Below are 22,934 nucleotides of genomic sequence, written 5' to 3'. Positions count from 1 at the left end.
AAAACTGAAATGGAAAAAAAAACAAAACCTGCTCTCAAAATGTTCCCATATGTTCTAGATAAGAACAGTTAATGAATAATGAAGGAAGCGGTACCTTGAAGTGAGACTGGTTCATTGTTCTGAAAAGCATTTTAGACTAATTCTTCAATGACTCCATGGCTAAATGGATTTATAACGCAACATTTTAATGTTAATAATCTACTCGTCCAAATCAAGCAAACAGCAAGTCAAAGACTGAATCTTTCTAAGATTAAAAAAAAAGTTAACACATGTCATTATGGGCTAATCTTTAACAGACATTAATTCTCTATACATTGCTCCTTCTGTCCCCAAGATTTTAGGGGATTAGGCAGAAATATGTTCCTTTAGATGTCTTATAATTTTACTGATAATTTTTTTCCACAAAAATAGGTCTACTCAGAAAGTAAAACTATTCATCTAAAAAAGATCAACTAGGGAGTTCCCACTGTGGCTCAGTGGTAATGAATCTGACTAGTATCCAGGAGGACATAGGTTCAATCCCTGGCCTCACTCAGTGGGTTAAGGATCCAGTGTTGCTGTGAGCTGTGGTGTAGGTCGCAGATGCAGCACAGATCCCATGATGTTGTAGCTGTGGTGTAGGCCAGCAGATACAGCTCCCGATTTGACCCTGAGCCTAGGAACTTCCACATGCCGTGGGTGTGCCCCTAAAAAGACAAAAAAAAAAAAAAAAAAAAAAACCTATATATTTAATTGTCAAATATATTACTTTAATTGTGGTATGAGTTAGGAATAATTAGTAGTAAGTTGATGAAGTGTTAAGACTACAAAATGGATATAAGTTTAGGGCTCAAATTCATTTAGCTCAATTGAAAGTGTTAAAGTAGACTTGACTCCACAACACATGATATTATACTTTTTGAAAACCGGAATATTTGTATTATTTTTAGAAGATTATACAACTTAGAAGTGTTGGCAAAAAAAAAAAAGCAACAATGATCCTGTACCTGTCTGGGGATAGCATTAAGGGTTCCAGTGGAAACACACAAGTTTACTCACTGGATCAGAAATAGTTATCAAGGTCCTATTCTGTGTCAGGCACTACTTATAATACTGTTATCAATGATTTCCACATAGAAGTCTTGACAATGGAACCAAATAAGGCCTCAAGGTGTCTAGGTCCTCTTTTCTGTACAGAGCTCACCAGGCAGAGCGTGAGGGAGCAAACTTTTCCTTCCCACGGTTGGGGGTGGGGGTGGGGAATGTCCAGGGTGTTAAGTGAAGGGCTGGGGAAGGAAAGAGGGAGTCAGAAGGACACGTGTACAGTGCTTAGCTCAGGGCCCGATTTACAGTCAAGACTTGATGGATGAAGTGTTGTCATCGCTATTTAGGGGACAGGGTGAGGATAGAGCACTTCCTGGACCCACAATGAGGAGGAGACACAGACAATGTGCATGGAGTTGGAGAAGGGGCAGCAGGAAGACCACACGCAGGAAGCACACGTCCCACGGAGCTTTGCTTCGGGAACTTGATCTCTCTCCTGAACCACTTTCTGTTCTCATCTGCTGTTTGTTCTTCCCCCTCCACCTTCCATGCAAACTTCCTCTCAACACTTTAGGAAACATTTTATTAACAATTCGAGGGTACAGCTAGTGACCAAAACCTCATTGCCAGGGCCTGGGGAGTCTTACTTATGGGCCTACTTAGAAGCTGTTTGTCCAAGGACAATTAGGAGCACATAACTACATTTTTCTTCTCTCCTTGTTTGCCAAGGGCTATTTAAATAATGGATACCCAGCCAGAAAAAAAAAGATGCCTTGACGAGTAACATGATGATGTCCTTCCCAGATGTTTGCCTTTAGGATGAGAAATGAGCTACACAGAAACAAGGTGGGGAATTGCTGGCTAGATACCAATACAGTGAGGGACACACGTTGTGGGAGTGATCGATGGGTCAAAAATTAAATATGTCAGCAATCAATGATGCTATTAAAGAGCCTATCATAAAACGTCCATGTTGGGTCGAGAAGTATTTTTGAGAAATTCAGAAATTTATCTGCAACCTCAGACTCTGTATGGAGCTCTGCCTCCCATTGTGGTCAGCATTCCTCCAAATCGCAAATTAAAAAAAGAAGTTCATTTGATTTAAAAGTTGAGAATATGACCTTTGAAGAAAGGTTAACGGAGTTGGGGTTATTTGGGCCAGGTAAAACACAACTGTAGAACCAACTTAATAAATGCCAAATACTTAAAATCAACTGTTCTTCAAGCATTCAGATGTCTGAGGCAGAAAAAGCAGAATGAAACTACAGTAAGATATTTTAGTTTAACTTTAATAAGGAACTTCCTGGAAGGAATCTAAATCTCTTATTCAATTTGACTTAATGTTACAAGGTTAATTAAACACAAACAGACTACCAAGGAAAGCTGTGGAATCATGGCTCTTAGATAGAAAAGCACATATCTTAAATGGTTTAGGTTTACTTCTGTCTGGAATTGAGAGACTGGAATGAATAGCTCCCCAAGTTTGCTTACGGTATGTTATATAACTGGTCTTCTGGCTTTTTACCTTCTTCTGTGCGTGGGTGAGGCACTCATCCACATTAGCTCTAGGGCTGAAGAAGAAGCACAGCAAGCCCTATATACAAAGTGAATCTTGAGTTTTCGTACTTGGCACAAGAAAGGAAAAGTGTTATTTTAAAATTGGCTCCTTTCCTGAACACTATTAGGGAGGAACGCTAGTTTGGAACAATATTTTATTATAGCACTAAAAGATAGTCCCAAATCATTAGCATACTGAGTCTATTGAACTACTTATCAATACCACATTCAAAGTAGTCTGTTTTGAGCAAAGAAAGGGCTTAAGTAGAGCTTAACAACTAACCACAAACGACACTTATCTTTAGCCTTATTAGGAATCTGACATTAAAAAAAAAAAAAAAAAAAAAAAAAACCAAACCACACACTTTTATTATATATGGTTAAAAAAAAAGAACAAAAACCAGCCTATTTTTTCACAGTTTTACAGTGGTTTATTACACTGTTCTCATGTGCTGCAATATTCAAAAAAGGATAATTTGTGAAAAAATGGCTGTAATTACTAAATATTTGATGAATTGTGGCATAATGCTAAATAATTATTCATCTTTTTACTTCTGTCAAAGTCAGCAAAATCATTTCTTTTTATTGCTTTTTCCCTCTATTTTTAAAAGAAAGAAACAAACCAGAGTGACATCCATTCCATTTTAGACGAATGCTTCTATTATTTCACATCTAAGTGGGGCTGATATCACTAGCTCCTTCGTGTCCTGAAAGATGCTTAGCTCTAGTCCACTGTTACATACTTTATGCGTTACATGAAATAAAATATCTCCAGATTTTGAAAATATTTATTTTAAAAATAGCAATCAAATTGTCTGTAATCACATTTTCTGCTTGGCTTTGAAAGCTACATTATTCAATATGCCAGTGGTCCTTTCCATAATGGCGGCATATTAGCAATTCATGCTGCTCTAATACATCTGGCTGCCTTGATGGACGGCACTCCCTCCAGACCCAGAGGAACACTCCTGCTTCAGCTCCCTGCGTCCTGTACTGTACCTACTGAGGTGATAGCTGTCACAACAATTGTACAGTGGCCTTTGAATGCAAAGTGTGCCATGACTGAAAGCGTCAAATGACAATAAATCTGAGTATATACATTATGCTTGCTTTTGTTGCCTGGAAAAAAATAAGGCGTTTGGGATATAAACCCCCCAATTTTATTGCCTTTTAACATCTTTTTCCATTTTAAACTCCAGAACCGAAAATCTGATGCATTCAAAGAAAGTGAAATCTTCTTTGTTGCTTTTTTCACTGTAAATTTTCTATAATGTATCATTAGGAACCACACTCGACAAAAAGCCCAGGTTCTAAATGAATCCTTTCTGCGAGGCCATTCTCAAACTTAGCACGGTTTTCCTTTGTATGAAAGAGCTTCTGTTGCCTGCACAAAGAACAAGCAATCGCCACATATCGCTGGGCAGCGAGCCTTGGATGACTTTATACAAAGTTGCATTTTGCCTTCCACCCATCCATGGAGAAACCCAGCAGTGAGTGTGCCAGGCTGGAGAGAAAAAGGAGAGGCTCTTGATTCCAGTTTGTAGGAATCAAAGGATTTTTATTAAACCATGAATACTTAATACTAACATTTTCTTATTCTACCTTTCTCCCAAATTAGCTCTGTAGTTTCTTTTTAACAACATGAAAACAACATCACTTTCTTCTTAACGGTAGAATAATATTTTCCACTTAAAAGAAATGTTCTGTTCAATAGGTTCAAATACCTTAACAGATTAGGCTTTGGGGCAGGAGGACAGGTAGAACACTGAGAAAGCCCAAGTGATGGTGGGGAAAATGACTAAGTAACTAAAGTGACGAGTTGAATGAGTTGTGACTCTGGATCACAGTTGTGTGGTCGACAGAGAATGAATCATAGGAAAATGCCAGCCCTGGAAAGGATCTCAGAGATCAACCAGTCTTGTGGTTTTCCATTTTCTTGGGCATAATCCTATGTTCAACGGAACTTTTACAAGAAATGTGGACATGTGAGATGAATAAGAGCAATGCAGCTCTAGCTGATTCCTGGCTTCTCTAGCCTGACCCCGCCAGTTATAGACTGGGTACAGTGACCTGCACTCGGTTCACAAGCTTATCCCAGGCAGGGCCTGGCGTTCCAGGCTCTCATTCCAGTGCTCCTCCAACCAGATTCCACTCTTGGAAAAGCACAAGCTGGTCAATTACCCACTATCAAAATAACTCAAGGGAATTTTGAGAAAAATGGAACTCTTGCATATTGGGTCATGAATGGCTGTTTAACTTGGACCTAGAGAATCAGAACTGGTTGGCACTTGTTTGACAGTATATACTAATAGAAATTCTACCCTGGTTTATAGCCTGGCCTTGAAAAATAGGGACTGTAAGAAAATGGAATCTTTTTTCAAGTGCCAGAAATCTAACTTTTTGCAGGAGTCCCGACTGACTACTAACACATAAAATGGCACAGGCAAGAATGTACAAAAAGGAAGTGGTGGGAAAGTTGGGAAGGAAAAATATATTACCCTATGTATGCTTTACCCTCTATATGTTTATGGCAAGTTTCAGAGGGCAATCTAGATATTCTATCCTGGTGACCTTTTCATCAGAAAAGGATTTTCACTGAATATATCTAGCACCTACTGTGTGACAGGCACTGCCTTACAGATATTACCTACTTTAATGTCTGAATATTATGGGATTAAACATCCTATTATATCCAATTATATAGGTGAGGAAATTGAGGCACAGAAAGGTTATGTACATTGCTCACTGTCACACAGCTGGCATGTGACAGTGCCAGGTTTAAATCCTGAGGCATCTGCAGCCCAAAGATGTCAGTTTTAATCATAATGATTATAATGACACTCAGTAGAAGTTAAAGGCTTCTCTGGTGAGTAGTAGGGCTGCTGTCTTTTTTTTTTTTTTTTTTTTTTTTTGGACAGATGTGAAGAAGATTAGGATTTAAGTATAAATAACTCTTTTGGAAAATCTCTCTTACGCATTTTAACTTCTCCGAAACAGTCATACAAGCTGGCTTTTCATATTTTATTTTATTTTATTATTATTATTTTTTTTTTGTCTTTTTGCTATTTCTTGGGCCGCTCCTGCGGGATATGGAGGTTCCCAGGCTAGGGGTCTAATCGGAGCTGTAGCCACCAGCCTACGCCAGAGCCACAGCAATGCGGGATCCAAGCTGCGTCTGCAACCTACACCACAGCTCACGGCAACGCCGGATCGTTAACCCACTGAGCAAGGGCAGGGACCGAACCCACAACCTCATGGTTCCTAGTCGGATTCGTTAACCACTGCGCCACGACGGGAACCCCAGGCTTTTCATATTTTATTCAACAAACTTATATAATAATGTTTTCCATGTGCCAACCAATGGTCTAAGCAAATCTTAAATATTTATTTCACTCCATGAGGAAAGGATGATCAATATCCTTGTCTTTCAGATAAGGAAGCTGGCGTACTCACTGGCTGAGCCACTGAGCAAGTCCCTTAACTACCTTAAACATCCACTTTTTATTTGTAAAACTGGGATAATAACACTTATTTGGACACTGATTTCTATTTATGGACTACATTTTTTACATGTGACATATTATACGTTTGTTGGAAATACGTATCATCAGTGAAAACTGTATCACATATGTTGACAGCAGGGATAAGAAACAGGCAGATACAAGAAAATTTAAATTTAAAATAGATTTTCAGATAAGATTATATATTGTATAAACAGCAACATACATAACATAATAATGCATATATGTTAAATATTATAATAACTTCTGAAATATACACAATATCTAAATTATAACTAGAATATTTCCACCTCTTTGATCCATTCAAATTCTAAAATTTTCATCATGCGAAAACACTAACACAAAGATTTGAGCACCATACTAACAGCAAAAGACTCAGCTTTAATAACACTGAAGAGCTTTTGGAAAATAAAAGTGAAGATAGTTGATCCTATACATAAATCTACCTAGGGCGGCTTATACTCACAAGATTTTATAATTTACAGCAAGAATATTATTTAGAATCCACATTGCTACCTTTTAGTTGTTCCTAATCTGTAGGTGACCTTGAAAGAAGAGATCAGAAAGAGCCCTATAATTTCTTGGTGGGCAGCTTTCACATCCCGCTTTCTGTAGCCATTATTTCCTCCTCTGTATAAGCACTGATGATCTAAATTGTGTACTATTTAAAAATACACATCAGCAATTGGCAAACCAATCAATAGTTTGGTTGCTACATTTTGCAATTACATCTGACAAGGGCAAAGTTACTAGGAAGGGGTTTTAGTCAGTTTTTACAAAGAAGCACGAAAAGAATATCTTATACTCCTGAAATTCCTTTCAAGGAAAATAATCCACAGTGCTTTTTAAATGTAAAATATGGCAATATGAAGGTTTGTTCATCTTTAGATTCATTTATTTGGGAATGATGTGCAAACAGCTTTGCAGTCCGTCTTTCTTTTCTCTGTCACCACTCTGTGTGTCTCAACACTCCTTGCCTGAGTCATGACAACAGGTTCCTCAGATTTGCCACAACTCTAATTTCTTGCTGCCGTTATCCATCCAGAGAGATGCTGGAAAGATGTACCTATGACACTGCTTTCATAATGCTTTTGCCTTGACTGAAAACAGTCATTTTTTTTTTTAGAATCCATCATATCAGGCCCATAATCCTCAGATTTTTTTTCTTTTTAGGGCTGCACCTGCGACTTATGGAAGTTCCCAGGCTAGGGGTGGAATCAGAGCTGCAGCTGCAGGTCTACGCCATAGTCACCGGATCTGAGCTGCATCTGTGACCTGCTACCACTGCAGCTTTTGGCATTGCTGGACCCTTAACCCACTGAGCAAGGCCAGGGATCAAACCCTCGTCCTCCCAGATACTATGTTGGGTTTTTAACCTTCTGAGCCATAATGGGAACTCCCTTAGATTGGTTTTGAAGCCTCTGGTCAAATCTCCCAACTTAAAATATCCAGACTGCTTTTCAAATGCCATGTATCCTAAAGGCCTCTTCTTTTCTCTGTCTCAATTGAAATTATCTTTCAAGGCCTGACCGCCCTCCTACCTTTCCCACTAAGTTTTATAAACTACCCAAACTAGATTACTGTAATCATCTCCTCCTACCAGGAATTTCTTTTAGTTTAAAAAAATTATTTATTTATTTATTTATTTGCTTTTTAGGGCCGCACTGGTGGCACATGAAAGTTCCCAGGCTAGGGGTTGAGTCGAAACTGCAGCTGCCAGCCTGCACCACAGCTCATAGCAACACTGGATCCTTCACCCACTGAGCAAGGCCAGGGATTGAACCTGCATCCTCATGGATACCAGTTGGGTTTGTTACCACTGAACTGAAAGGGAAACTCCCAACCAGGAATTCCTACTGGGTTTACAGCCAGTAAAACTGAGTTTAATCCTTCCCTGGGTCTCTAGCTCATTCATATTTTCACTCAAACAGTTTCACTCAAACTATTTATGGTTTTTTTTCCTGTCGTTTACAAGCTCCTGAAGAACAGTGATCATATCTTACCAATAATTTGAGGACTTTCAAACATTTAGAGAATGGTAAGCATTTAAAATGTATGCACCAATGAGTGGCATTCTAAATACATGATAGCTCAACATAAGAATTGGGGAGGCCCTTAGTTTTCTAAAGAAATTAGTAGATTCCAATAAAGTTGGCCTTTCCAATTTTATTAGATTTCTATTGCAACTTTGCAGTATATCAAACTTTGGCTCCTGAAATCCAGTAAGAGATCCAAGCCTTGAAACCTAATTCTTAAAACAAATTTCATCTCCAAACATATTTTCTCCAAGATCATGCTGGCTTAAAAAATGGGTTTAGTATAGATTTAATGTTAAATCAACGTAATTAACTGGACCTTGCTGTCCAGGATAGTGGCCACTAAGTACATGTGGCTACCTTAGATGTAGAGTAATTAAAATGTAATAAAAATGTGTCCTTCAGTCACACTAGCCACATTTAAAGTGTTCAATAGCCAATGACTATTGCTATCGGAAAGCATGGATAATAGAAAAGCCATCATTACAGACAGTTCTATTGGACAGTGCTGAAGTTTATCCAAAGTCTCACCAAAACTTAACTTGTTGGAGCAGCTCTTTACTTACAGCATAAAATGCAAGGACCAATACTGTGAGCATGCAAAGTAGAAGTCTGCCTCAGAATATGGTTTGGAAGTACTGGAAATTTTTACCATCCTATGAAATACCCATATAGACTGCTGACAACTAGAATGGTAAATTAGAACTTCCCTCACTTAGCTTAGGCCGAACAACGCCCCTCCGCCTTGTAAAGTGTTAAAAGTTCCAAGAGAAATATCATGTGGATGGGAAAATACCGAGGTCTAGTTCTTGACATTCGGATGGGTGGAAAGAACATGAAGAACTAAGATGAGCAGAAGCTCCTGACGAGGAAAGAGGGAAGCAAAGCAGAGGAAGAGCCTAGAACGTGGTGTGTTTCTTGGCTGGGACAAAGTCTGGTCCTGACCATGTCATCTGGAGATGGAGGGACTAGCAAGGAGGGCAAAACCGGGAAATGGCAGATACAAGTATACTGAGGTTGTACAAGCGTCTCTTAAAGAATGAACAGTGAATTGAAAAGGTCCTAAGAATGCTAAGAAGGCAAATTATATAAAAGAAAAAGGGGTTTGAGTCTAAAACTATATAACTGAGTATCTCATTATCCCTCGTATGGCCCAACTTTATTCGCACATGAGGGAGAAGCATGGAACACAAAACTGGTACCTTACACACTGTGTCTTCCTCTCCTTCCAGTGAAGACAGGAGCCTCTAAAGCATGACCTGAACACCTTACTGGCTCATGAACTGGGTCTGAAGGCTTAGCCCCAAAGAGGAATAACAGGCATGTGATTTTTTTAAGGTATACTTTGAAGTACAACATTTTCAGACAGGCATTTAGTATGTTTTCTAAAAAATCCATTTTCAATTTTACAAAGTCATGGTTAATACTCTCAGGGTAGCTCTACAGGAAGAATATAATCTAAAACTGGGGCATCAGTGCCATTTTTTTGTTACTGCTTGTGCTGCAAACAAGTCCTCCGTTCTTGGCCACCAACTAGCTGCCAGTTCTGAGGAGAATTCTATACCTTCCCATGGCCCTTGGCATTAGGCTCTGGGCTTCATTCCCCCCAAACTACTGTGGGTTTGCTTTCCATAAAGAGGGGGGACATCAACATAAAGCTCATGATTAACAGAAAAACCAAGTTAGAGATACATCCCCGTATGATTTAGATAAGTGAGAATATGAAGCGCTTTCCTATCAGAAATGATGTAATATGCGCAAGTTAGTCAAATTGTTCATTGTGAACATGGCAGCACTGTTCAGCAACTTACAAAAATGACTATAGAAATGGCTGGACTGCTGGAATGACTGAACAACAGAAACCAAAGAGTGCTCACTAGAAGTCCCTGTTAAACTGAGAGTTTCCTGACATGGTAGAAAGCTCTGCCCTTGGCCATATACTACTGAAAACACTTTCCACTCCTTGAGAAAATAGAGAAATTAAGTTTTTAGATGACATAAAAATCAGAATGAAAGATTTTATGATGTACTTCTCAATCATGGGGTGCTTGCTAAGAATACAAACCCTTGGGAGTTCCCGTCGTGGCTCAGCAGAAATGAACCCGACTAGCATCCATGAGGACGCAAGTTCAATTCTTGGCCTCATTCAGTGGGTTAAGGATCCGGCATTGCTGTGAGCTGTGGTGTAGGTTGCAGATGTGGCTCAGATTTGGCGTTACTGTGGCAGCGGCTGTGGCTGTGGCTGGCGACTATAGCTTTGATTTGACCGCCAGCCTGGGAACCTCCATATGTTGCTGGTGCAGCCCTAAAAAAAAAAAAAAAAAAAAAAAAAAAAAGAATACAGACCCTTGGACTTTCTAGGTAAGGGCTGAGAATTTAATTTTTGCTAGTTTTCTGGGTGATATGCATTCTCACTAAATTGAGTGTTGAACATTAGAAGATTCAAAGTGACAACAAAGTTCAAGAGCTAGAAACACCTTGGAGATAAATTTTGATTACTCAAATTATACCTTCAAAGTAAAGATGAAAATAGAGGAGAAACCACCTTCATAGCAGTGCCTGTTCAGAAGATGTGGTGTTCTTGCTTGTGGTGAGGAATCCTGCAGTAGCTGAGACATGGCACTTTCTATGATAACTTCACCTAAAATCTTGTAAAAGTTTGACTATATGACCAGACTTTCAGTGTCAAAAAGTATTTAGTACTCTGCGTTATAAATATGTGTGAACTTATTCTGGTTTCAGAAAGCCGTGTTATGACAATTGAAAGCTTTTGGTATGAGTTGAGACCTTGCCCGTGCTGTGTCCCCGTGCCCCACCACAAATCCGTAAGCAGACTCTTACCACAGAAATGGGGTTGGGAAGCAGTGCTCCGTCCTGTCCCAGCATATTGGAGACGGTGATTTCAGGTAGGTCCATGTTTTGTGGATGAAACGGTAGCAGGCCATTATGGTTCATTGGGTGACACAGAGAGTGGTAACCAGGTTCGACCTCATTCAGGTGCACCAGCGAGTGGTCGGGGAGGGAAGGAGGAGTGATAGGTGGAATGTTAAAGTCTTCGCTTTCCAGGCTTGGGCCAGGATAGGACTGAAAAGACAACGGTGATATTGTTGCAAATTATCATCCCCTTCTTTTCATCATCGTGAATAAACACACGTGACCCCTTCAGATATTATTACAAGCAGCATTATGGATTTGGCAAAGACATTTCAAACACTCAGATTATCCTGCTGCAATTTCTCTATTATGCATGGAAGAAAATTGCCCCAAGGCACAGCCACTTCTCATGTAAAGAGTGCTTCCATTAGACAGTTTTATTTTTCCAAGAAACTGAACTCAAACAGATTTCAGAGGTCCCATTAAAATTTTCCGGAGTTTTAATCTAGCTGAAAACATTTTTCATGGGAATTGTGGGGAAGGAAAGCCAATTTATAAAATTAATGTTTGATCAAACATGTTTCATAGGGCTTCCTACTACTCAGATCATGAGATGTAATAAGACGAATTCTAGAAGTTCTGTGGCAACTGTTTTTGAGTTTTAAAGAGTTACATGCTCAAAGCTGACCAAAGAAAAATACTTAGTAAAACAGTAACTTAAGCATTGTTACCTAAGTGTGGTAGTATAGAAAGTTTGATATACCAAGATAATTCCATTATAAGCTCTTTTTATAACAAAGATTATGCCATCAAAATAAAAATGAAGATGCCCTTCTTGATTTCTGACTATTTGCATTTATTTGATTTTCCTCTAAAAGGTGATAAATAATATTACAAACAATTAAAATCAGTTTGGCCAATTTTGAAAGATAAAACAACACTAGTATCTTCATTATACTAATTTAGGAACAAAAGCCAATTGGTAAAATAAATAACATATGTGGGGCTTTTTCTTTTAGAAAGCAGCTTTTAGATAAGGCATCAAGGGAGGGAGCCAAGAAGGAAAGAAAGATTCTATGAGGACATGCCTGCTAAAAAATGGAATGTGGTAAACAATGGAGATAGAAGGATGAACCAAATAATAAAATACTGTTACCATTTCACATCAAAACACAGTCATATTTTGTAGTTTTCAGAGCACAGGTGTCATAATATGAAGGAAACAAATTCGGTCCAGATAATTCTTGCAAGCCTATCTTTCAAAGTAAGTGAGTCTTCCTAGTGTGTGAGCGTGTGAGTAACAAGGACTCGCTTGTCTGACAGTAGCGCGCCTGCTGGAGTGTGCAAGATTTGAAATGAGCAGCCAGAGGGTAGGAGCCAAAGAAAGTAGTGTAAGGCACTCATGGGGTGTTCAGCCAATAAGCTTCATGCTTCTGCTTCCAAGTGCCTGGGGTTATTTTTTCCAGATGGCGTCTATTTGTCTAACAGAAAATCTTCAAGTTGCACTTGCTAAGTGTTGTACAAGTTTTGATATATTTGTTTAGGTTTTGTCAGAAGACATGATTAAATGAAGAGCTACTTGGAACATCTGGCATTGAGACCTGGTCATGTAGAGGCACATGTGGGTTACAGACTGGGGATGCATGAAGAAGAGATTTGATAATTTTCCTTAAATATCTGCAGATAATTTTCCTTAAACATCTGAGGTTCTGCTAAAAGAAAAAAAAAATCACTAGCACTAAAAGTTGTCATCACTTACCAAATTTTCCTATTTATAGTATTTATCTCTTGTTTAAAAAATACATTAGTGCTCTGTGTCACAACTGCAAGTTTGATTAAATTCTCACTTGCCCGGGTACATTTTAGACCTTGAATCTGTAGATCTAAACCATCAGGCCCTGGTACAAGTATTCATATAAGAAGAAGCATAAAAAATGCAAAATGGGGAGTTGGGAGAGAGAAGCAGCATGTTTATTGATGCTGATTTCATACAAAGTGCTATATGGAGTCCTTTGACTATGCTGTCTTCATTTCATCCCAACAATAATCCTTTGTGGAGCTATTATTACCCTGTTTTCCTAAAGAGAAAATTGAGAGGCTGAGGTTAAATAACTTTCACTCAGCAGGTAAGCAATCAACTCAATACATCTGAGGGATGGATATATGAAGGAGGAAGACATTTTTATTGCTGATACTTCCATGAGTAGTCTAACTGCTATTATTTTATTAGGTTGAATGATACAAAGGTGCCAATCTTCAACTGTTTTTCATCAACAAAATTTCTTTCATAATTTAAGAATTAGTATTAGCATTAGTATCAGATTTTTCCTTATCCCAAATTCCATCCCATCCCATTAAAATCAAATATTTACTCTAAAAGAACACAAGTATTCATAATTTGTCATTTTGTCAACATTTCAAGGGCTGAACTTGTTGATACAAATCTTTTAAGAAGTTAATTGATGTCTGTTTGAAACTTTCCTGAGTAAGGTACAATTAATGCCAGCCATAAAGGAAAAAGATGTTTTTAATTTTATGAATGCCATTAAACCTCTAAAAGTACTCAGGGATATTCTACCTAAGGTATACTGAAACTTTACATTCTAGAATTTCTCCCAGTAGTTAAATCTTAATTTGTGGTGTTGGAAAGGAAGGTTTAATTGGTATCAATTCATGTCCAGTGATAACAACTGTACTGCAATTTAAGCTACATGGTTTATTTTCATGTAATTACATATTAGCGTTATTTAATCCATGCACTTATATACCAAAACCACAGATTGCACAACTTAACCGTTAATGGGTAGTTATGTGGATCAAGAATTTTAACAACAGAAGGTTACTTAGTAGTTTCTGTTCTTTACATTAAAAGTCATGAGATGGTTATTTTCCAGGAGCCTATTACAGCATAAGTGATGCCATGTAAAAGTATCATGGTAACTGTATAAATGTCAAAATGTCACAGAACTTACAAAAACTTAAACGCCAGACTAATTACTAATTACTTTTTAAATATGGAAATAAAGTAGCTAATTCTTCAACATTAATTTTTACAGCATGACATCTTTATTTTGATTACTTAAAACCTAAGAGGAGTAAATTTGACTTAACCTTAACCATAGTAAATTATAGAGACAGTTTTGGGGTTGATGTAACAATTGGATAGAATTCAATATTTTTCCTAATTTTCCATGAAGCTGCCTGATTACACGTTTATTGAATGAATTAACAAATGAATCACTGAATGTACATATACACAAATGAATGGATAGGAGGATGACTCTTCAAAGGCATTAAGTCTGTGACTATACCATTGTTACTCCATGGCCTTGAATAAATACCCTGCATTCCCACTGCACTGGCATAGTGAGGAACGCTGATTACCCAGCGTGGCTGGGAGCCAAAGTATGCTGTTCAAGACGTAAAGGCTTAAGGAGCCTGGGAATAGCTGGGGTAAGGTAGTTTGATGTCCCTCTCTGGCTACTGATCTGCCCCCACTGCAGTGTCTTCCACTAGCCATCTTACAAGAACTCAGAAGTCCTGGAGAAGTCATAAGGGCGAGTTTGGGGCCCCTTGGCTCTCAGAAGTTGTTGAGACCTAATCCTGACTGCAGCTGAGAACCTGGCGGAAGCCTTGGATCTGCAGCAGGATCCCTTGGAGATGGCAGGTATGATGCCCCATTAGGGCCTAACTAGAGGTCATGAGAGGGTGCTCTGAACACAGAAAGGGGATACTAGTGAAGAAATCAGGGGCTGAGTAGTCAGAGAAGCTTCAGTGAAGGTCATTCCTGAGCAACTCAGAAAATTGCTTCTACTTTCCACCAATTTAGGGTCTTTTTCTAATTTGGGCTTATTTTCCTCCTTCAAGCCTCAGTGAGGCCAGGTATAAAAAACTTCCATTCTCCACCTCTCTTGAGACCAAAGATCATTTGATCCTTCTGAAGACCATGCATATCCCTATGAGACACCAGGCTATAATTTTTCAACCTGAGTTGAGACCACCAAAGTCAGTTAATGGCCCCTGAGGACCCGTGGGCCTGGGTTCCAGGTTCCAGGCCCTGGAAGAAGAGAAGATAACAGACTTTCAAGGTGCTATCATCTTCCTCATCAACTTGCAGTGTTTTTACCACCTCCCCACCCTGACCCAAATCTAGAGCTCAGAATCTTTTCAGTAGTCTGAACCATGCAGTTGCCTCCTCCCCAAGGTATGATAAAGTCAACAGTGACCATCTACATAAATGAAGAGAAACTACTTTGGGTCGATGGCATGAAATTCAAGCCAATACGTTTAATTTTATCTTGGATCTTCACCATGTTAATGAAAGGTAAATTAGAAACAATGAAACATGACGATTTGCTCTAAACCATAGCCAGTCTGCGTGATCTAAATGATGCAAAGAACTCGAAATTACATTATCATTACTTAACCAGATCCTCCCTGATCTTAATCACATGGTATTGCTGGTGCTGGGATACGTCACAGGATAGCTCTATCTTAGAGTGAGGGGCTCTGTGCATCCCTGTGTGTCTCTGGGTGTCCAGGGAGCAGAAGCCAAGACTCACGGAACGCGGGAAGAGTGGGCAGTGCTATCAGGAGGCATGGCTAACTCTGGAATATACATGAACTTCTCAACGGCCACAGGGGACAGTTGGAAGCACTAAAAAAGCAATTTCAAGATATTATCATCCTCAAGAGCCTATTTTTATGGCTTTAAATAACAGTTACGGTGACTATATAAAGTTATTTTCTTCTTTCCTTCCTTCCTTCCTTCCTTCCTTCCTTCTTTCTTTCTTTTTGCTTTTTAGGGCTGTCCTATGGCATATGTAAATTCCCAGGCTAGGGGTCGAATTAGAACTACAGCCGCCGGCCTACACCACAGCCATAGCAACGTGGGATCTGAGCTGCATCTGTGACCTACACCACAACTCAGGGCAACACCAAATCCCCAACCTGCTGAGTGAGGCCAGGGATCAAACCCGCATCCTCCTGGATACTACTCTGATTTGTTCCCATTGTACCACCATGGGAACTCCCTCAAGTTATTTTCTTAAAACTGTACCACTGGCATTTGCATATTTAGTTCATAAAGTGCTACATCTTTCTCTGATGAGGAGATAGATTCTGGTCTGGTTGAGAGTCCTCATGATACTTCCTTGGTAACTGATAAAACAAGCCACAGAGCATGTTGGAAATACTAGAGGGTCTGGATCCCAGCAGACAGGGCTGCTCCAGGCTCTTGGAAGCATTTACTAGCATGGGTTCTGGGGCAGGCTTCTTACTCCTGGCGAGGAGTAAGTTTCAAAGTCTGCTTTGTGGGGTTCTTATAAGCCTGAAAACAAAAACATATAAGATAGGTAAAAAGCCTAATAAAATGTCTGCCACATAGGAAGTTCTTGATAAATGGCAGCTTTAGCATAGCCATGGTTATTGTCAAATGGGTTTTTATATGCCATGGATGGATGGGGTCATGTCTGAGAAAACAAACATCTACAGACTGAATAGGAGAGGGTCTAGACATCATTATACAGAAATTTCAGTATATGTGCCATTGATAAGAATACATTTTGAAAGTATAACCCCATTCATACACAACATATTCATTTAATTGCTCCTCATAAATGGCTTTTGCCTTTATTTTATTATTATTATTATTATTATTTTTTTGTCTTTTTGCCATTTCTAGGGCCGTACTTTCGGCATATGGAGTTCCCAGGCTGGGGATCGAATCGGAGCTGTAGCTGCCGGCCTACACCAGAGCCACAGCAACTTGGGATCTGAGCCGTGTCTGCAACCTACACCACAGCTCACGGCAACGCGGGATCCTTAACCCATTGAGAAAGGCCAGAGATCGAACCCGCAATCTCATTGTTCCTAGTCGGATTTGTTAACCACTGAGCCACAATGGGAACTCCTTGCCTTTATTTTAATGGGATTAAATTGTACTTTTGAAATTCAAGAAGAGAAAGATAGTAGGAAATAGTGAACGGGTAAAGAACGCGGAAGAGCTCAGATGATAATGCCTTCTTATGCAACTCTGCTTCTTCAGAGAACTCTGCTGCAGGCCTGCGTCAGGCTGAGCAGTTCCTGATAGTTCCATCCTACTGACCCAGGTAAAAGGTGAGTGAATTTGAGAACTAAGTTTGCAAAAAAGCTATACTTTCTAACAAAGGGTCTTCTGTCTAAAGGAAGTCCGTCTCCCCTGGGAGAGTTGTGTCAAATTGCTAATCAGATGGGTCGTTTTTGAGACAAGAATCAAGACAAGGGCTAAGAAAGTAATAGAAGATCCTTCCAATCTGTTTTGATTTGATTTTTGGAAACCTTTCTAGCCCTCTGACTAAAGCCACTGTCCTTCCCCATGTCCAACCTCCCCCAACACTTCCACTTCAGTGAAAAAGGAAAGGTATCGTCTCACCTGATTTCTGGCAGAACTCATTCCTCTGTCTAATGACACGCTCACATTCTTCTTCATCACACTGCTTTATGTACCCCATGACCTGGGTATCCTGCTGACATTATCTTCTCCTTCTGCAACCACATCTCCTTTCCCTACAGCCTGTTCTTACATTTTAACCTCATTCTACATTACTACATCTAGAAGTGGGATGTTAATTAGATTGATTTTTCTTTTGATTACAGACAATTTATGCTTTCATACTGTCTAGATAGAGTGTTAATATATGTTGACCAGGAACAAATCATGGGAAATTCCTTACGAACTTTGTCTTTTCCTGCCTCTTAAAAATCTAGTTTCTCCACCAGAGGGGCCTTATATTTGTGGGTCTCTGTCCACATATTGCAAGCATTATACAGAGCATTCAATCTCCAGTGATAAGAAGTCCCAGAACTCAGAAGAATTCAAAAGACATCATCTTGTACATATCTTTAAATTATGTGATGGCTTCATGCAATCATGCATACACTAAAAATATGGCTATGGTTATAACACTGTAAAATACATTTCTCATACAGATCTTTATTTGAAAGATAAATAAATAGCACTGCCATCAAAGGTTTATGAAATGCCTTAATTTTTAATCTGTAACATAATTCCTTAAAGTTCAGGATAGAAAAATGCTAATGTTTTAAACATGTTTCATCTTGTATTATTGAAAATTCTTGTTGTGTAATTCAAATAACTGAATGAAAAGCAAAGTAAACTGAGTTCATTAGAGAAATAATAAACTTCCTCTGAATGTTTTCAGAAGTTAAAATATTGCATGTAATAGTGACCTCTTAAAAAGAGTTTAAATAGCATCAACATTATCTCCAATTTATTTTTAGAATACCTTCAGAGGTAGGGATTTTTCAGATTCTTTTGTCTCTGCATGAACAAGGGTTGATAGCTTGAGACTATAATGTATTACTCTGGAAAGCTTCGGTCTGTTACATAAATCATCTTAACACTCAGCAAGAATTGTCCAACAGTGCCATTGATGTGCTCAAGCCAATGATCCTGCAAACAATTTTTTTGTCTTTCTTCACATGTTAGACAATAGCAATAAATCATCTTCATTTAAAAACCCACAATGTACTAATTTTTCAAGCAACAGTTATCAAAAGGCAATTTTGGGTAGAACATACTACATTTGTTTTATTTGTGCTCATTTGTTTCTGTAATCTGTGTTAAGTAAAAGGCAATGAGCACTTCATTTGCCATGGAAGCATTTGCTATGAACCTACTATGTGTGAGGTTTCCTGCAAAGTGTGATTTGAGATACAAAGTACTATTAAGAGTTTGTTATAAAGGAAGTGAATTAGAAGACATATAAAAACTTAGGCCTCCAATAAACAGCATGTTGGATTGTCAAACTAAATGATATCTGAGTGGAAATGAAAGAGGAATTACTTGAAGCTGGGATGATGGCGGGGGGAGTTGTTATAGCAGATTTACCCTGATAAGAGAGCCCAAGGATCAGACACTTCTGCTCTGATGTAGTAAGTTATGAAGGGAGGACCACGAAGCTGACAAACAAGCAAGTCCAGACAAGGCAGGAAGGAGGTTCAACAGGGAGGTTATGTCTTCAATCTCTAAGAAAACTTCAAGGGCAAGACTGATCCCACAGATCAAAACAAACTTTGGGGTACCAGGCCCAATGTGAGCCTTTACTGGGATTTATTTTTATTGGATTATTAAAAACCAGAGTGCAAAGCCTGAACAAGATCAGACAACAGGGCTAACTTGAGGCTGCTTCAGAGAATGTCTGACATAGGGGTGCTGGGGCAGTGGGCCAAGCCCGCTCAGATCAGGGCTGGGTGGGGCAGGGAAGTCCAACCGTCTTTTTCTTAGTGTCATGGCTGCTGCTAGGACCACTCTCCAGGACTTCCAGAAAAGTCCTTAGCATACAAGAGTTTACATACAAGAGTTTCTCCTGCCATAGTTCATAAAGGATACTGGAGTGGGGAAGAGATTCATTTCCTCTCAGTATCGTATGAGTCTCCAAGCTGAATTTTTAGGCGACATTTTAAAACCAGGTGTTGTGTGCAGTTGTCATAAGGACCTCCCCTTTGACTAAAAAAAAAATACTTCTGGGAAACAAATAATGTACTCCCCCCACAACCCACAACCACAGGGTGATGATTAGGGAGACGAGATTGAAGTGGAGAGGCTATTTCTGCAACCCTAGAGGGGGCCCAAGGATGTTCTGGTAACAGGTCATCATTCTACATTCAGTGTTTAAAGGGGATAATTAAAACATTTAATTTCATTGCTTAGAATAAATTTTACATACAAATGCAGTCTGCCTTTCTTTTTAGTTTTTCAGATGTCTTCAATTCTCAGATTGAGTTCATATATTCTGAGATTCAGTTCTACATTTTTTGATTTATTTTATAAATAATTCATGTTAACTAGAGAAAAAGAAGAAAATATACATGAAGAAATCACTCTAATTCAACCATCTTGGGAAAAAAACCCATACTACTAAAACATGTGTATCTTTCAAGATTCTTTTTAGTCCATATTTGCTATACTGTTTTGGGCTTTTGTTTTGTTTTCAGTAACAAAATCAGATAAAAAATCTCTAATTTTGGAGCTAGAAATGCTATGTGCAAATCTCATGTCATCTCTTAGTAGATATAGTTACTTAAATCTTCTAACCCTAGTTTCCAAATCTGTAAAATAGGAATGATAATTCCGTCCACTTAATTAAGGGCATATCAGGATTAATTAAGATGAACGAGATAATGTAAATAATGAGTAATATATTAGCTTGTGAGAGCTATCAATAAACATTAGCTACATTATTATTATTGTACCATCAGACAATTTAATCTGATCACTTAAAATGGATTGCGAATAATTTCTCATGTCAATAAACATCATCTACATTATTGTTTAAATGACTCATATTATATCACTGCATGCATGTTCTATAATTTACTCCACCAGTTTCTTATTACCAGACATTTAGGGTATTTCTAATTTTTCTCTATTATGAACCACACCATGATGAATAAGCCTATGCATTTTTTCCCCTCGGATAATGTTCTAGAGTTCTATACTTATGTTTAAATGCAATTACAGAATGCTTGCTTGAGAGAAGACCTCAGAGACTATGTCCCCATTCAGTAGATGAGAAAAATGAGGCCCAAAGAGGTTAAATGATTTGCTTGTATTTAGAGAACTAGTTGGACAGAGAGGAAACTCATAGCACAATTATGTAGAATTTTTTTACTTTTAACCATTGAATAAAATGCTTTACATTTTTATATATTATTTTAAAGTATGTATGCCTTTGAGCTTTAATAAATTTTCTTTTTTTGTAGACTCATTTTAAAAAACATTGTATTAAAGCATAATTAATGTAATAAATTTTCTTTTTTTAAAAAAACCTGTGCTAAATTGATTTTTGCTTATGGTCAGATTCTTTTTGCTAATCATAAGCAGGAAGCCAGCATGGAATTGAGCACTCGGTGTTGGCCTATTTTTCTATGTATACTTTTTTAATGTAAACTTCAAAATACACTGTGTTTACGGCGATTCTTTTCATTTCTTCCTGTTGCATAGGAATCAGTGAGTGTCAGGTATGTAAACTCACGTTCTTCATGAAGAAGCCAGATGAGCAGAGGAGGGGAGCTAAGCAGATGGTTTCTGCTCTCATTTGGCTCCTCCTTCAATCAAGGGGGCCAGAAACAGGAAAGATCATCATACTCTGATAGGCAATTCCTATTCTTTGGATCTTTTACCAGGAAGCAATTTTAAGTGGATCATCTCACTTCCCATCTTCTTCACTACCAAGAAAGCTTACGCTGAAGTGGAGGTGAAGATAGGGGCAAGGAAAAAGAGCTGAACAATTGGAGACAATTTCCTGACTTTAATGGAGCTAGGATTCCTCCTCCCTCAGTTACCCAGAAGTGTGATCCCTGGGAAGAACCTTGGCATGGGTGCAACGGCTTCCACGGAAAGACCTCCTATACTTTGTTTACCTTTTGGTGGAGAAAACAAAAAGCGCCAAGAACGGAAGATTCCTGGATTCATACAAGAAGAGCAATGAAAATACAGAGGAAACAGGGATAGCTATAATGGCAAAAGTATGGAAAAGGCTGGAAAAGAGGGGGAGAAAGGAATCACGGCTCTGGATAAAAGAAACCAGGACCTGCAAATAAACACCTCACCTCTGCACAGCTTTTATGTGCGCTTGAGCAAATAGGAAATATGCAATTCAAGTAGAAATATGAAAATGCTGCTTTTGGAGGTAAAAGATGGTCGAATATCTGTAATTTTATTTGTTTCAACCTGCTATTTTTCAGGGTATTCTCACACATTAACACACTGCAGTTATCTTAATACTAATAAGGAATGAGGTTAGCATATCAACGTATTTTTTGTCTTTTTTTTTTTTTTTAATTTTTTTAGTGCTGCACCCATGACATATGGAGGTTCCCAGCCTAGGGGTCGAATGGGAGCTACAGCTGCCGGCCTACACCACAGCCAAAGCAATGTGGGATCTGAGCTGCTTCTGTGACCTATACCACAGCTCATGGCAACGCGAGATCCTTAACCCACTGAACAAGGCCATGGACTGAACCTGCATCCTCATGGATACTCGTCAGGTTCATTGCCCCTGAGCCATGACAGGACCTCCAGCACATCAACATTTTGATCTTAAAGTCCTAAAATAGTGTGAGGCCTCGCTGAACAAGGACTGAGTCTGATTTGGGCATTAGGCTTTCCTGGGCCAGAATCTTAGCTCAGGTATATACTATCTTTTCGATGTCTGGCCAGTCCCTCTACCACTTTCATCCTGGAGGAACTGTTTTAAGGATTAAATGAGATAATGCATGCAAGGACTTTGCTTAGTTCCTCACAGAGACAGGTAGCTGTCAACTTCCAGTTACTATTTTTATTTTGGGTGTACTTCATTCACTACCTTGGGGGTATGGGAGTGCTAACCTAACTTCTAGCCAAGCAGAAGCTTCCTACTAAAACTTACCATCATCTTGACAAGCAAGAAGTTTAACTGAAGTCAGAGTATAGGAAATTAATAGCTCAATAGTCAAGAGAACAGATAAGTTGAGGCCTCCCTGTGGGCAAATTCAGAGCTGCTGGCCCTGCTCCACCCCTTCAATCCTAGTCCTTGCCCCCAACTCCTACTCCTCAAGGCCTCTCTGGTTTGTGGGTTCAGAAAATAACTACTCACAGTGGGCTTAGCACTTCTTGAAGGCAGGCCTTTTCCTAAAACACCAGGAGGCCCAGGCACATCCAGGGAAGCCTCCATTACCCATCTCAGATCGTGGCCGTCAAAGCCCTTTCTAGTTTCAGACAAGACTGTTCTATTTGAATAATTTGATGCCAGTCATTGGTTTGACTTTGCCTGCAACAGGATCTATGATCATAACCTACAAACAACAAGGAATATATGGAGAGTATTTTCCAAGATAGCCACCAATTAATCTCAAACCATTAGGTTAGAAATTTTTATAT

The 22,934-nt window shown here is 38.9% G+C and overlaps 1 protein-coding gene across 4 annotated transcripts in view; it reads right to left on the bottom strand.

The window, feature by feature from the left end:
- TOX (thymocyte selection associated high mobility group box) overlaps window positions 1-22,934 on the bottom strand; it is a 305,173-nt gene that overhangs the window by 122,740 nt on the left and 159,499 nt on the right. For all 4 annotated transcript variants that reach the window (XM_021089342.1, XM_021089343.1, XM_021089344.1 and 1 more), the window contains one exon: window positions 10,979-11,221. In XM_021089342.1, coding sequence (XP_020945001.1) covers window positions 10,979-11,221 — 243 coding nt within the window. The remainder of the gene's footprint in view (window positions 1-10,978; window positions 11,222-22,934) is intronic.

This window comes from Sus scrofa, chromosome 4 (assembly GCF_000003025.6).
Source record: "Sus scrofa isolate TJ Tabasco breed Duroc chromosome 4, Sscrofa11.1, whole genome shotgun sequence".
Classification (NCBI taxonomy): domain Eukaryota; kingdom Metazoa; phylum Chordata; class Mammalia; order Artiodactyla; family Suidae; genus Sus; species Sus scrofa.
The sequence above is the reverse complement of the archived record's forward strand: the minus strand, read 5'-3'. Positions and strand labels throughout refer to the sequence as shown.